This window comes from Carcharodon carcharias, chromosome 22, assembly GCF_017639515.1.
Source record: "Carcharodon carcharias isolate sCarCar2 chromosome 22, sCarCar2.pri, whole genome shotgun sequence".
NCBI lineage: Eukaryota > Metazoa > Chordata > Chondrichthyes > Lamniformes > Lamnidae > Carcharodon > Carcharodon carcharias.
In genome coordinates this window covers 30,491,052-30,508,029 of record NC_054488.1, presented here as the reverse complement: position 1 = coordinate 30,508,029, position 16,978 = coordinate 30,491,052, and the positions used below count along the sequence as shown (strand labels likewise).

At 44.6% G+C, this 16,978-nt stretch overlaps 1 protein-coding gene across 1 annotated transcript in view; it reads right to left on the bottom strand.

Moving 5' to 3' along the window:
- acsf2 (acyl-CoA synthetase family member 2) overlaps positions 1-16,978 on the bottom strand; it is a 245,048-nt gene that overhangs the window by 174,450 nt on the left and 53,620 nt on the right. The window contains exons 3-4 of the mRNA XM_041216824.1: positions 9,891-10,019; positions 1,981-2,034 (exon numbers count right to left, since the gene is read on the bottom strand). Coding sequence (XP_041072758.1) covers positions 1,981-2,034; positions 9,891-10,019 — 183 coding nt within the window. The remainder of the gene's footprint in view (positions 1-1,980; positions 2,035-9,890; positions 10,020-16,978) is intronic.

The following is a 16,978-nucleotide window of genomic DNA, read 5'->3' as shown; positions in this document are numbered from 1 at the left end:
TGGGCTTATGTTCTCTGGAGTTTAGAAGCATAAGAGGTGACCTCACTGAAACCTACAAAATTCAGTAGGTGTTTGATAGGGTAGATGCTGAGAGATTATTTCTGCTGGTCGGGTAACCTAAAACATGGGGGCACAGTCTCAAAATAAGGGGCAGATCATTAAGGATTGAGATAAGGAGAAATTACTTCACTCAAAGGGTTGTGAATCTTTGGAATTCTTTACCCTAGAGGGTTGTGAATGCTCCATCATTGAATATATTTAAGGCTGGGAACGGGTGGGAAAATGGAGTTGAAGCCCAAGATCGGTCATGGTCATATTGATTGATGAAGCAGGTTCAATGGGCCTTATGGTCTATACCTGCTGCTTTATTTATGATCGTGTTCTTTATAACACTGTCAACAAAAACTTCCATCACTTTGCTGATGATTGGTAGTGAGTGATGATTGGTTGGTTCGGATTTGTCCTGCTTTTTGTGGACAGGACATGCCTGGGCAATTCTCTACATAGCTGGGTAGATGCCAATGTTATAGCTGTACTGGAACAGCTTAGCTAGGGGCATGGTAAGCTCTAGAGCACAAGTCTTCAGTACTATTGCCAGAATATTGTCAGGGTGCACAGCCTTTGCAGTATCCAGTGCCTTCAGCCATTTCTTGATATCACGTGGAGTGAATCAAATTAGTTGAAGACTGACATTTGTGATGCTGGGGACCTCAGGAGGAGGCCGAGATGGATCACCCACTCTGCACATCTGACTGAAGTTTGTTGCAAATGCTTCAGCCTTATCTTTTGCACTGGTGTGCTGGGCTCCCCAATCATTGAGGGTGGGGATATTTGTAGAGTCTCCTACTCCAGTTAGTTGCTTAATTTTCCATTTACTACTGGATATGGCAGAACTGCAGAGCTTTAATCTGATCTGCTGGTTGTGGGATTGCTTAGCTCTGTCTATCGCATGCTTCTTCTGCTGTTTAGCATGCAAGGAAGTAGTCCTGGGTGTAGCTTCACCAGATTAGCACCTCATTTTTAGTTCTGCCTGGTACTTCTCCTGGCACAATCCCCATCAGTCCTCATTGAACCACGGTTGATCTCCTGGCTTGATGGTAATAGTAGAGTGAGGGATAGAGCCATGAGATTACAGACTGTTGCTGAACACAATTCTGCTACTGCTGATGGCCCACAGCACCTCTTGGACGCCCAAGTTTGAGCTGTTGGATCTGTCCTGAATCTATCGCAGTTTGCACAGTTGTGGTGCAATACAACATAATGGACGGTATCCTCAGTACGAAGACAGGACTTTGTCTCCTCGAGGACTGTGTGGTAATGCTGACATGGACAGATCCATCTGTGACAGGCAGTTTGGTGAGGGTGAGGTCAAGTAGGTTTTTCCCTCTTCTTGGTTCCCTCACCACCTGCCACAGGCCCAGTCTTGCACATGTATCCTTCAGGACTAGGCCAGCTCAGTCATTAGGTGTGCTACTCAGTTACTCTGGTAATGGGCACTGAAATGTCCCACCCAGAGTACATAGTGTGCTTTTGTTAATATCAGTGCTTCTTCCAAGTGGTATTCAACATGGAGGAGCACTGATTCATCAGCTGAGGGAGGACAGTACGTGGCAATCTGCAGGAGGTTTCCTTGCCTATGTTTGACCTGATGCCATGACATTTCATGGGCTCTGGAGTCAATGTTGAGAACTCCCAGCACAACTCCCTCCAGACTGTATACCCACTGTACTTCCACCTCTCACCTGTCCTGCCAGTGGGACAGGAAATGGATGATGGAGGAGGCTAGGACATAGGCTGTAAAGTATGAATTGGTGAATATGATTGTGTCAGGCTGTTATTTGACTAATTTTGTGGGACAGCTCTCCCAATTTTGGCACAAGCCCCAGAAATTAGTGAGGTGCATTCACCTAATGAGACACCAGAAAGATAAACTCTCTGTGAAGGATTCCTATAGTCAGCAGACTATCAAACCCAGCTTACCTTCCTCAGAACAAACTCCACCTCACGAGCCTGATAGGCTGGATTAATGTTAGCCTGTAACAAAAGGAGAGGAGATTGGAGTTAAGAAAAAGCAAGATTTAACAGAATCTATATACTGGAGGTCAAATTTACAGTGCTAAGCAACCTCAGCATCTTGATTTGATTTACAGGGTATCATTCTATAGCAAGAATCCATTTGGTCAACTTGGCTGCCCATCAGTTGGTGCAATGAGAGTTTAAAAATCAATTCTTCACCATTCAGTCTCGGAATTAGTTGGGAACTTTAAAATCTGCTAGCCTTTTAAAGAAAAAAATTACTACTCATTTTTACCCAGTGACCACTAAAGTCAGGGAACATTGTCACTAAGCTCACAATCAGGCATCAAGCGTGATTGAAAGAAAAGTAATAATTTCAATTAAGGCTGTGGATCAGGTGGACCAGGGTAGAAACAGGTTACAGGGCCCATCCTCTCTGGCAGCACGGGCCCTGGGAGATTTAACTCTTGGACCTTATCAGCGTACCTGCAGTGAGCCTCTCATCTGATCCCAGCAAGAAATTATAACTGGCTGGCAGGCAGGAGCAGGATTTCAGGTGGCAAGTCACCACCAGGAACAGTCTTTGGAATGTGGGTAAGTGGATGGAAGTGGGGCATGGAATGGCAGTCAGGGAAGGGCTAAAACGATCAACAAGGCTAGCAGTTGGGAAATAAGACCCAAGATCCTAACCAGAAGAATGGTTAAGGTTCTCCAAATTATTATTAATCAGTTTTTGCAAACCTGTTCTAGCTATTGCTACATCAATAATACCAGTAAAACAGAAATTGTTCAAATTCTTGCCACATAAGGAGATTCCTCCAATATTACCTTTTAGTGCAAGACTCATCAATGTTTACACAACTAGATTAATTTAATCAGTTTCCTTGTCTCATTGCAACTGTTGATTTAATCCATGAGTGACATATATTCCAGAGGGCTTCAGTGAACAGAGGAATGCAGCAACTGTGGGACTTGCAAGAAAAGCTACTGATAAGTTTAAATATTGCTCTGAAGAAGGGTCATACAGACTCAAAACATTAACTCTGTTTCTCTCTCCACAGATGCTATCAGGCCTGCTGAGTATTTTCAGCATTTTCCGTTTTTATTTCAGATTTACAGCATCCGCAGTATTTTGCTTTTATTTTATATTAAATATTGGTTGAATGATCAGGATGATGGCCAAGAAGTGAGATCCATGGACTGACAGAATGGAATGAAAGAATGCAGAGTAAGAAAGTGCAGTGTGAGTAATGACAGTGAGTCCTGGAGTAACTTTTTTTTTATTCATTCACAGTGTGTGGGCTTCACTGGCTGGGCCAGCATTTATTGCCCATCCCTAGTTGTCCTTGAGAAGGTGGTGGTGAGCTGCCTTCTTGAACCGCTGCAGTCCATGTGCTGTAGGTACACCCACAGTGCTGTTAGGAAGGGAATTTCAGGATTTTGACCTGGTGACAATGAAGGACCGACGACTCTTGCATCAGAAAACAATTACATCCTGGTGAAGGAACCCCCAATAGTGTAAAAGGGCAATCTCACAGAAATAGTCCTGACAGATATAAAAGTGCAAATACAGGCCATAGCTTGAACAGATTAGACAATCAAACAAAGGCCACAGAACAGTCTCAGAAGAAAACCAGAAGCAGAAGTCAACATTGGATCAGTCAACACTTTCACCTCTGAGTAACAAAGTTCCGGATTCAAGTCCCACTCCACAAATTTGAGCACAAAAATCAAGGTTGACACTCCAGTGCAGTTCTGAGGGAGTGTTGTGCTCTTGGATATTCCATCTTTTGGATGAGACGTCAAACCGAAGTCTCTTCTGGCTTCTCGGGTAGAAGTAATAAGATCCCATGGCACCATTTCGAAGAGTCGGGACGTTCTGCCCAGTATCCTGGTGAATATTTTCCTCTTAATCAACATCACAAAAATAGATTATTTGGTGGTTATCATATTGCTGTTTGTGGGAGCATGTTGTGTGCGACTTGACTGCCATGTTTCCTACAACAGTGCTACGCTGCAAAAGTATTCAATTGGCTGAGAGTCTCTTTGGGACATCTGATGATTGTGAATGCAAGTCTTTATTTTTTTTTCTTTTCTATGATGCACCTTAACACCATATTCACTCCAGCTATTGCTTCATAGCATTGCTCATGAACCTTTCGGTGTGCCTGCACTAAAATGCTCAGATTTCTTTCTTTCTCCACCAGCTATTTTGAATCATGATTCTGGAGACAGTGCACTCACTCCATGCAGCTGACTGGGGAATGGTAGGGCAAGATGCAGATGACACAAAGATTGGCCGAGTAGTGGATGGTGTAGAGGATAGCCATAATCTCCAAAACGATATAGATGGGCTGGTGGAGTGGGCAGTAAAGTGGCAGATGAATTTTAACATAAAGAAGTGTGAGGTCATACATTTAGGGAGGTCAAACAGTTACAGGGATTACACAATAAATGGGAATATACTAAGAGGAGTAGATGAAGTGAGAGATCTTGGCGTACAAGTACACAGGTCCCTGAAGGCAGCAGTTCAAATGGACAAGGTTGTAAAGAAGGCATATGGAATGCTCTCCTTCATTGGCAGAGGTATAGAATATAAAAGTAAGGATATAATGTTGGAATTGTATAAAACACTGGTGAAGCCACAACTGGAGTATTGTGTGCAGTTCTGGTCACCACATTACAGGAAGGACGTAATAGCTCTGGAGAGAGTGCAGAGAAGGTTTACAAGAATGTTGCCAGGGTTAGAAAAGTGTAGCTACAAGGAGAGATTGGATAGGTTGGGGTTATTTTCCTTAGCACAAAAAAGGCTGAGAGGTGACTTGATTGAGGAATACAAAATTATGAGGGGAATGGATAGAGTGGACAGGATAAAATCTTTTCCCTTGGTGGAGAATTCTTGAACCAGGGGACATTGATTCAAGATAAGTGGCAGAAGGTGTAGGGGGGACATGAGGAAGAACTTTTTTACGCAGAGGGTAGTGGGTGTCTGGAATTCGCTGCCCAAGTTGGTGGTAGAGGCAGAACTCTAAACTCTTTTAAAAAGTACCTGGTCTGCACCTTAAGTGCTGTAAGCTGCAGGGCTATGGGCCGGGTGGAGGAAGGTGGGATTAGAAAGGGCACCTGGGTATCCTTGGGCTGGCATGGACAAGATGGGCCGTTTGGCCTCCTTCTGTGCTGTAACTTTTCTATGGTTCTAAGAGTTCATTTCCTTCAATCCCCTTTCATCCTCTGCATCCCTGCATCAAAAATCTTCCCATTTTCGGATCAGACAGCACATCCGTGACTTTCTCTTTGCTGAATTACCCTCTCCTCAATTTTCCATTGATGGCACAACCATCTCAGAGTTTGGGGATGTGTGTGAACACGAGACCTGAGATCCACCATTATCCCCAGAGATGTCTTCTGCACTCCAAGAATACAATTCTGCTGCTGCTGATGGCCCACAGCACCTCATGGATGCCCAGTTTTTAGCTGCTAAGTCTGTTCTGAATCTATCCCATTTAGTAGTATTGTCACATAACACAATGGAGGATGTCCTCAGTGTGAAGTTGGGATTTGGTCTCTGCAAGGTGGTCACTCCTGCCAAAACGGTCATGGACAGATGTATCGTGACAAGAAGCTTGGTGAGGGTGAGGTCAAGTAGGTTTTCCTCCTTGTGGTTCTCTCACCACCTGCTGCAGGCCAGTCTAGCAAATGTTCCTTTAGGGATCAGCCAGCTCGATCAGTAGTAGTGCAATCTGCCGATCTTGGTGATGGACATTGAAGACTCCCATCCAAAGTACATTTTGTGCCCTTGCTACCCTCAGTGCTTCTTCCAAGTGATGTTCAACATGGAGGAGTATGGATTCACCAGTTGATGAAGAGCTGTAAGTGGTAATCAACAGAAAGTTTCCTTGCCTATGTTTGACCTGATGCCATGAGAATTCATGGGATCTGGAGTCAATTAAAACTCTCGGGCATTCCCTCCCGACTGTGCCACCACCTCTGGTGGTTTTGTCCTGTTGCTGGAAAAGGACTGAACCCAAGGATGGTGATGGGGCAGTCTGGGACATTGGTTGTAAGATATGATTCAGTGGGTACAACTGTCAGGCTGTTGCTTGACTAGTCGGCGAGACAACTCTCCCAATTATGGTACAAGTTCACAAGATCGACAGGCAGGGTTTGTCTTTCTTAGTTCCAGTGCCTAGGTTGATCCCAGGTGGTCCATCTAACTTTATTTTTATTATATTTTCTGTAGTGGTTTGATACAATAGAGTGGCTTGCTAGGCCATTTCAAAGGGCAATTAAGAGTCAACCACATTGCTGTGGGTGTTGAATCACATATAGCCAGGTTGGATAAGGACAGTAGATTTCCTTCTTTAAAGGGCATTTGTGAACCAGATGGATTTATATGACATTCCGGTAGTTTGACGGTCACCATTATTGAGACTAATGTTTTTTGTAATTCAAGATTTAATTAATTAGTTGAATTTAAATACTCCAGCTGATGTGGTGGAATTTGAATTCATGTCTCTGGATCATTAGTCCAGAGCTTCGAATTACTGGCCCAGCAACTATGCTTTTTGTTTATTCATCTGGCTAGGGAAGCAGTTATAGTTCAATGTCAAGGTTAACAATCCATCCAACAGCTTCAGCGGATGCAATGTGAATGGTTGTGATGCCACCAGGAATGGATCTCTAAGAGCAGAAGTTCAGTATGTGGGCAATGGTCTGACTTGGATGGCCACATTCACAATTTGAGCTGCTCCTCATGATCCACATCTTCCCTGACCCATCCACAAGCGGTTGACAGTTCACTGGATATTCCCTGGAAGTTTGAAGCCTGAGACTTCAATCTGGTAACTGACCTGGATGGTGTAGATGATGATGTTTGCAGTCGACTAGGAGGTGTGCCTTCGGGAGATGGGACTGTCGTTAGTTTGTAAGGTGCGGAATGTGTTCCAGTGGGGGCTATGGGATTTGAGATGGGTGTGTGGGTTTTATTTATTTTTTTTTTTTACAGCCAAGTTTCAATGGGAATGCTTCGGTAGCAAATGGGCAATTGAGGAGGATATTTTCCCTGCAGAAATCAGGAGGTTCAATTGAACAGATCACAAGAAGCCACTCGAGCTGTGTTGGTTTCAATGTCCCAAGGTATTGGAGGTGTTGGCAGGCTTAAAAGTGGACAAATCTCCAGGTCCGGATGATTTATGTCCCAGACTGCTGAGGGAGGCAAGAAGGGAGATCGCAGGGGCTCTGAGCCAAAATTTTAATTCCTCTCTGGCCACGGGAGAGGTGCCAGAGGACTGGAGAACAGCTAATGTGGTTCCGCTATTTAAGAAGGGTTGTAGAGATAAGCCAGGGAACTACATCAGTGGTAGGGAAACTATTGGATAAAGTTTTGAAGGAGAGAATCTATCTCCACTTGGAGAGGCAAGGTTTGATCAGGGATAGTCAACATAGCTTTGTCAGAGGGAGGTCATGCCTAACAAATTTGATTGAACTTTTTGAGGAAGTCACCAGGTGTGTAGGTGAGGGTAGTGCAGTTGATATAGTTTATATGGATTTCAGCAAAGCCTTTGACGAGATCCCACATGGGAGACTTATAAAGAAGGCAAATGCACATGGGATGCAGGGTAATTTGATAAGGTGGATTCAAAATTGACTTAGTTGTAGGAAGCAGAGGGTGATGACAAAGGGATGCTTTAATGACTGGAAGCCAGTGTCCAGTGGCATACCACAGAGATCTGTGCTCGGTCCCCTATTATTTGTCATTTATATAAACGACATAAATGATTATGTGGGGGGTAGGATTAGTAAGTTTGCGGATGACACAAAGATTGGCCGGGTGGTTAAATGAGGTTGAGCGTCTTGGACTATAGGAGGAAGATATAGACGGGATGGTCAAATGGGCAGATAAGTGGCAGATGGAATTTAACCCTGAAAAGTGTGAGGTGATACACTTTGGAATGAGTAATTTGATAAGGAAGTATTCAATGAACAGCATGACACTAGGAAGTTCTGAGGAACAATGGGACCTTGGCGTGTGTCCATAGATCGCTGAAGGCAGAGGGGCAAGTTAGTGGGGTGGTGAAAAAGGCATATGGGACACTTGCCTCTATCAATCGAGACATAGGTTACAAAAGTAGGGAGGTCATGTTGGAGTTGCATAGAACCTTAGTGAAGCCACAGCTGGAGTACTTTGTGCAGTTCTGGTCGCCACATTATAGGAAGGATTTGATTGCACTGGAGGAGGTGCAGAGGAGATTCATCAGGATGTTGCCTGGGATGAAACATTTAAGTTATGAAGAGAGGTTGGATAGACTTGGGTTATTTTTGTTGGAGCAGAGAAGACTGAGGGGTGACTTGATCGAGGTGTACAAGATTATGAGAGGCATGGACAGGGTGGATAGGGAACAGCTGTACCCCTCAGTTGAAGGGTCAGTCACAAGGGGACATAAGTTCAAGGTGAGGGGCAGGAGGTTTAGCGGGGAAGTGAGGAAAAACGTGTTTACCCAGTGTGTGGTGATGATCTGGAATACACTACCTGGGAGGGTGGTGGAGGAGGGTTGCCTCACAACCTTTAAAAAGTACCTGGATGACCACTTGGCACTTCATAACATTCAAGGCTATGGGCCAAGTGCTGGTAAATGAGATTAGGTAGGTAGGTCAGGTGTTTCTCACTTGTCAGTGCAGACTCGATGGCCAAAGGGCCTCTTCTGCATTCTGTGATTCTGTTCCAGAAATAATCCTCACAACTTTCCGGAGGTGTTTATCTACCACCCTTGGGTGGCAGCTCCTGGTTGAGGAGCAGTACTCAGCCACTGGGTAGACCATGGCAAGTAAGCAGTACGTATTGTGTTGGCTCTGCTGTCCCAGGTAGTACTCGCTAGTTTGTGTGTGTGATTCACTCTTGTTTTGACCTTGCAGGAATGATGGAACTTACCCAGAATTCCTGAAAAACATTGGATCACGGGGAAGGAAGTGGCTAGCAAACCTGTATACCAACATCCACAGCACAGGCAGCATTCCACACACAAGAAATAAGAGCAGGAATAGGCCATTCGGCCCTTCGCGCCTGGTCTGCCATTCGGTGACATCATGGCTGACCTGATTGTGGCCTCAAATCCACTTTGCTTTCTGCCCTCCATAACCCTCCACTCCCTTGTCGATCAACCTCTGGGGCCAATCCAAGATAGTAGCCACTGTCAAGCCATGGAAACCATGTGACTCCAAACAGCTACTGCTCCATTGCCCTGGTCTCAACGGTATACAAGGTCCCTATTGAACAGACTGTGCTCCTTCCCAGAAGCAGTGATACCCACCAAACAAGTAGTTTGTATGAAACCTATGCTACGATTCCCTCATAAAGCTGTTTGTACTTTGTCATCATTCAATAAACCAACACGTATTTTTTTTTCTGGCATCCAAAGCATACAATGTGTATGCACCCACTTGATCGATCTGACACTCTCCCCACTGTAACCTTTCTTGACTCCCTCTCTCAGCACCATGACCATGGTCAGTGCCCCCTCTTTTGCCCTTTACCTACTGCTGTTCAGTAAAGCAAATTATACCAATCCTGGAGACAAGCAATTTATTTACTATAAAAACAAGGTAACTGCTGTAATTCTCTCCAGATTTCTGTTACTGTACACATTTCCTCAGAGAACTTTGATGGCTATTTACGGAGGCTTTATTAGGGTGACTAATAGTGCAGACATTGCTCTGACAATCTTCCCCTTTCTGGCCTGCAACCCCATGAATGAAGGCAGCACCTCAGGAGATAGGGACACTGCTTAGAAAAATCCTATTTACATTTTACATTGAGCAGCTGGCATCATGAGCATTGCCTGGCCCATGCCTGCATTATTGAACCTTTTATTACTTACCATTATGATGCCAGCTTGCGCTGTTGCAAACTGTATCAACACCCACTCATACATGTTTGGTGCCCACATGGCCAGTCGGTCTCCTTTCTCCAGTCCGACGGCGAGCAGTCCTGCAGCCAGTTGGTCGACCTGTGAAAACCAAATGTTACATCATCAGAATTCAGAGGGACTGGAAAGGAACTGGAGTAGTGATTCAGTCAGTCCATGCCAATTTAGAGACTGGCTGCAATTAATTATTCTTGCTGGTCTATTGAATTTGCTGAATCCCCCACTATCAACATCCTGGGAGTTACTACTGACCAGAAATTGAACTGGACTAGCCATATAAATACTGTGGCTACAAGGGCAGGTCAGAGGTCAAGAGTTCTGCAGTGACTAACTGGCCTCCTGACTCCCCAAAGGCTGTCTACCATCTACAAGGCACATGTCAGGAGTTTTGGAATATTCTTCACTTGCCTGGATGAGTGCAGCTACAACACTTAAGACGGTTTACATCATCCAGGACAAAGCAGCCCACTTGATTGGCACCTCATCCACAATCTTAAACATGCACCCCCTCCACCACCAGCACACAGTGGCAGCAGTGTGTTCCATCTACAAGATGGACTGCAGCAACTCACCAAGGCTCCTTTTTTTAAATCATTCACGGGATGTGGGGTTCGCTGGCTGGGACAGCATTTATTGCCCATCCCTATTTGCCCTTGAGAAGATGGTGGTGAGCTGCCTTCTTGAACCACTGTAGTCCATGGGATGTAGGTACACCCACATCGCTGTTAGGAAGGGAGCTCCAGGATTCTGCCCCAGCGACAGTGAAGGAACGGCGATATATTTCCAAGTCAGGACGGTGAGTGGTTTGGAGGGGAACATCGAGGTGGTGGTATTCCCATCTATCTGCTGCTCTTGTCCTTCTAGATGATAGAGGTCATAGGTTTGGATGGTGCTGTCTAAGGTGCCTTGATGACTTGCTGCAGTGCAACTTGTAGATGGTACACACTGCTGCTACTGTGCGCCAATGGTGGAGGGAGTGAATACTGTGGATGTGGTGCCAACCAAGCAGGCTGCTTTGTCCCGAATGGTGTCTGGCTTTTTGAGTGTTGTGGGAGCTGCACTCATCCAAGCAAGTGGGGAGTATCCCATCACACACGTGACTTGTGTCTTTTAGATGGTGGACAGGCTTTGGAGAGTCTCCTTCATAGCACCTTCCAAACCTGGAATCTCTACCAGTTTGAAGGACAAAGGCAGCAGGTGCATGGGAACACCACCATCTGCAAATTCCCCCACAGGTTACACACAGTACTTTGTCAAGTTCAGCCTATTGAAGCCACCACACAAGACTCACACATATGCACAACAGTGGAAGCAATATTCTATAAACAGATCTCTAAGCAAACACATAATGGAAATCACAGGGGCTCTGACCCAAAATTTTAATTCCTTTCTGGCCACGGGGGAGGTGCCAGAGGACTGGAGAACAGCTAATGTGGTTCCGCTATTTAAGAAGGGTTGTAGAGATAAGCCAGGGAACTACAGGCCAGTGAGTCTCACGTCAGTGGTAGGGAAACTATTGGAGAAAATTCTGAAGGAGAGTATCTATCAGCACTTGGAGAGGCAAGGTTGATCAGGGAAATTCAGCATGGCTTTGTCAGAGGGAGGTCATGCCTAACAAATTTGATTTAATTTTTTGAGGAGGTGACCAGGTGTGTAGATGAGGGTAGTGCAGTTGATGTAGTTTATATGGATTTCAGCAAAGCCTTTGATAAGGTCCCACATGGGAAATTTATAAAGAAGGCAAATGCACATGGGATACAGGGTAATTTGATAAGGTAGATTCAAAATTGACTTAGTTGTAGAAGACAGAGGGTGATGACAGAGGGATGCTTTAGTGACTGGAAGCCAGTGTCCAGTGGCGTACCACAGGGATCTGTGCTGGGCCCATTATTTGTCATTTATATAAATGACATGGGGGTTAGGATTAGTAAGTTTGCAGATGACACAAAGATTGGCCGGGTGGTTAACAGTGAGGTTGAGTGTCTTGGGCGACAGGAAGATATAGACGGAATGGTCAAATGGGCAGATAAGTGGCAAATGGAATTTAACCCTGAAAAGCGTAAGGAGTAATTTGACAAGGAAATATTCAATGAACAGCATAACACTAGGAAGTTCTGAGAAACAAAGGGACCTTGGTGCGTGTGTCCATAGATCTCTGAAGGCAGAGGGGCATGTTAGTGGGGTGGTGAAAAAGGCATATGGGACACTTGCCTTTATCAATCGAGGCATAGATTACAAAAGTAGGGAGGTCATGTTGGAGTTGTATAGAACCTTGGTGACACCACAGCTGGAGTACTGTGTGCAGTTCTGGTTGCCACATTATAGGAAGTGATTGCACTGGAGGGGCACCCAGAGGAGATTCATCATGATGTTGCCTGGGATGAAACATTTAAGTTATGAAGAGAGGTTGCATAGACTTGGGTTATTTTCGTTGGAGCAGAGAAGAGAGGGGCGACCTGATTGAGGGGCATGGACAGGGCGGATAGGGACCAGCTGTTCCTCTTAGTTGAAGGGTCAGTCATGAGGGGACACAAGTTCAAGGTGAGGGGCAGGAGGTTTACAGGGGATGCGGGAAAAAACTTTTTTATGCAGAGGGTGGTAACGGTCTGGAATGCACAGCCTGGGAGTGTGGTGGAGGCGGGTTGCCTCACATCCTTTAAAAAGTACCTGGATGAGCACTTGGCACGTCATAACATTCAAGGCTATGGGCCAAGTGCTGGTAAATGGGATTAGGTAGGTAGGTCAAGTGTTTCTCACTTGTCAGTGCAGACTCGATGGGCCAAAGGGACTCGTCTGCACTGTGAGATTCTGTGATCAGATGAGAACTGCAATCCAGTGTGAAATGGATAATTAATCAACTAGCTGAAGGAGGTGGCTCTATGAGTATCGCATCCACAATTATGGTGGATTCCAGACACATGTGAAGTGTTTGCAAGCATCTTCAGCCATGAGTGCTTGAATGTATGATCATTTGTGGCTTCCTCCTCAGATCCCCACTATCACAGAGATCAGCGTTCAGCCCTAAGAAAAGAGAGAAAATGTTGGAAATGCTCATCATGGCTGGCAGCATTGGTGGAAAGAGAAACAGAGTAAACATTCGAGGTAAATGACCTGAGTTCTAATGACAGATCACAGATCTGAAATGTTGGGCCAGATTTCATCGCCTTGTGGGAGCGAGAATGGGTTAAGGAATGGCAAAAACTTTGATGCTGGGGTCATCACTGAAAGCCCGAAGGGTAATTTATTTCTCCTATCCCTCAGAATTTTCATTGGGTCAGATGGATTTTGGAAGGTATCTGAAAACCCACTTTGTTGTGAACCTTGGGGGAACCTTACTGAGGTGTTGGGAACCTTCTTAGAGGTACATGTTAAATTATTTGACAGCTTCAAATGTCACTGTCCATGCTGTCATTTAAGTTAGATGAGTTTTTTCTGCAATGATTGAATTTCATTTTGCAAAGGTAAGTTGACCATTTCATGGATCAGCACTGTGTAAATGCTGAGATGCATTAGGGTGCTTCTCCTATGGAATAAGTGCTATTATGCATTCAAAACTATAGAAAACAGTGCTTGGGAACTCTTAAGTGTCATAAGAACATAAGAAACAAGAGCAGGGGTAGGCCGTTCGGCTCCTCAAACCTACCCTGCCATTCAATAAGATCATGGCTGATCTGCCCCAGGCCTCAGCTCCTCTTTCGTGTCAGTTCCTCATAGCCCGCAACTCCCTGATATTTCAAATATCTATCTACCTCCTCTTTAACTACTTTCAGTGATCTAGCCTCCACAAATCTCTAGGGTAGAGAATTTCTGACATTTACTACCTTCTCTGAGAAAAGAAATTCTTTTGCATCTCAGTATTAAATGAGTGTCCCCTTATTCTATAACTATGTCCCCCGTTCGAGATTCCTCCACTAGTGGAAACATCTTCTCAAGATCTACTCTGTCAAGCCCCCTCAGAATCTTGTACATTTCAATAAGGTCATACACTTGTAACAAGACTTTCCTATTTTTAAACTCCAACCCCCTACCAATAAAGGTCAAAATTCTATTTGCCTTCTTAATTACTTACTGCACCTGCATGCTAACTTTTTGTGTTTCATGCACAAGAACACCCAGATCCCTCTGTGCTGCACTTTTTTGGAGTCTCTCTCCATTTAAATAATAGTCTGCCTTTTGAATCTTCCTACCAAAGTGCATGACCTCACACTTTCCTACATTAAACTCTATCTGCCAAGTTTTTGCTCACTCACTCAATCTGTATATATCCCCTTGCAGATTCCTAATATACTCCCACCTATTTTTGTATCATCAGCAAATTTGGATACATTACACTCTGCCCTCTCCTCCAAGTCATTAACATAGATAGCAATTAATTGAGGCCCTAGGTCTGACCCTTGAGGCACTCCATCTGAAAAAGGCCCATTAATCCTGACTCTGTCTTCTGTTTGTTCACCAATCTCCAATCCATGCTAATACATTACCCCCAATACCGTGAGCTCCTACCTTGTGCAGTAACCTTTCATGTGGCACCTTATCGAATGCCTTCTGGAGATCTAAATACACTACACCTACCAGTTTCCTTTTATCAACTCTGCATGTAATATCCTCAAAGAGCTCTAGCAAATTTGTCAAACATGACTTCCCTTTCACAAAACCATGTTGACTCTGTTTGATTACGTTAAGCTTTTCTAAATGTCCTATTTCTTCCTTAATAATGGACTCTAGCATTTTCCCAGCGACAGATGTTAGGCTGACTGGCCTATAGTTTCCTGATTTTTGTCTTCCTCCTTTCTTGAACAGGGGTATCACATTAGCGGAATCCAGTGAGTACTGGAATATTTCAACCAGTGCCTCCACTATCAGCCCTCAAAACTGAATTTGAAATTCTACCATGTTGTGATCACCACTCCCTAGAGGATCCTTAACTACGTTATCTCTTATTAATCCCACCTCATTACACCGTACTAAACCTAAAGGCCACTTCCTTTAAAACCCTTGGATGCAGGCCATCAGGTCCTGACGACTTGCCTGTCTTTAGTCCCATTAGTTTGTCCCTCGTGATACAGACTATTACAAGGTCTTTCCTCCCATTAGCTCCTTGCTTATCTGATATCTTTGGGATGTTTATAGTGTCCTCCACCATGAAGACTAATGCAAAATATAGGTTTAAATTATCTGCCATTTCCCTGTCCCCTGTTACCAATTCTCCAGTCGCATCCTCCAAGGGTCCCACGCTCACTTTAGCCACTCTCTTTCTTTTTATATACCCGTGGAAGCTCTTGCTATTTGTTTTTATTTTTCTTGCCAATTAACTTTCTTAGTCAATTTTCTTCCTCTTTATTAGCTTTTTCGTCATCCGCTGCTGGTTCCTAAAATTTTTCCAAACCTTTGGCCTACCACTAGTTTTCACTGCTTTGTATGCCTTAGTTTTTGATTGGAAACTCTCCTTGACCACCTTTGTTAACCACAGGTGGTTCATACTTCTCAACGAGTCCTTCTTTTTGACCAGGATAAATTTTTGCTAAGCGTTATGAAATATCTGCTTAACTGTCTCCACTGCTCCTCCACTGACCATCCCCTTAGTCCATTTTCCCAGCCAGCTTTAGACAACTGCCTTCATACTTCTGTAATTGCCCTTATTTAAGTTGAGGACACCGGTATGAGACCCCAGTTGCTCGCCCTCAAAACTGAATTTGAAATTCTACCATGTTGTGATCACCACTCCCTAGAGGATCCTTAACTATGTTATCTCTTATTAATCCCGCCTCATTACACCTTACTAAACCTAAAATAGCCTGTTCCCAGGGAGGGTCTGCCCTAGGAAACAATCCCTGATGCACTCTACAAATTCGTCTTCCATGTTACCCCGGCCAATCTGATTTGTCCAGCCAATATGCAGATTAAAATCACCCATGACAATTACAGCGGACTTCTTACATGCCTCAGTTATTTCCCAATTTTACTTTGTCCTACAGTGAGGCAATTCTTCAGGGGCCTATGGATGACTCCCACCCATGACTTCTTCCCCTTGCTATTTCTTATTTCCACCCAAACTGATTCCACATCACAATCTATTGCACCGCACTGATACCTTCCTTTATTAACGAAGCTACCCCACCTCCTTTTCCTTTTTGCCTGTTGTTCAGGAATATTCTTGAATATTGAGTTCCCAGGCTTGGTCACCCTGCAACCATGTCTCTGTAATAGTTATCAAGTCATATTCATTTATTTCTATTTGTGCCGTCAACTCATCTATCTTGTTACAAATGCTGCATGCATTCAGATAAAGACCCTTAAGCTTTGACTTACCACCAGCTCCCACATACTACAGCTGCAACACATCACCTGCCCAGCCATCTCTATTCTATTTAAATAGTTAACTTGGATGTTAAAAGTGAATTTCTTAACTGTACTCATCAGCTGTAATAACGTCTCCTGATTTAAACCACTTGGCCAATCAAAAGAGACATGGAAGAGAAACCCACCAATCAGCTATCCGTTTTTCTTTCACGTCAGACTTCAGCTCTGACAGGTAGAAACAGGTTGAAGGAGCTCTCTGCTGCCAGTTTTAATCTCCTGCTGCCGCTGCCTTTCTCATGCAGGTCTGCTCTTCATGAAGTCTCATGGCATCAGGTCAAACATGGGCAAGGAAACCTCCAGCTGATTACCACGTACCGCCCACCCTCAGCTGATGAATCAGTGCTCCTCCATGATGAACACCATTTGGAGGAAGCACTGAGAGTGACAAGGGCACAGAATAAACTCTGGGTGGGGGACTCCGATGTCTATTACCAAGAGTGGCTCGGTTGCACCACTGCTGACCGAGCTGGCTAAGTCCTAAAGGACGTAGCTGCTAGACTGGGTCTGCAGCAGTTGGTGAGGGAACCAACAAGAGGGAAAAACACGCTTGCCCTCATCCCTACCAACCTGCCTGCTACAGATACATCTGTCCATGGCAGTATCGAGAGGAGTGACCACCGCACAGTCCTTGTGGAGACCAAGTCCCTTCCTCCATCGTGTTGTGCGGCACTACCACCATG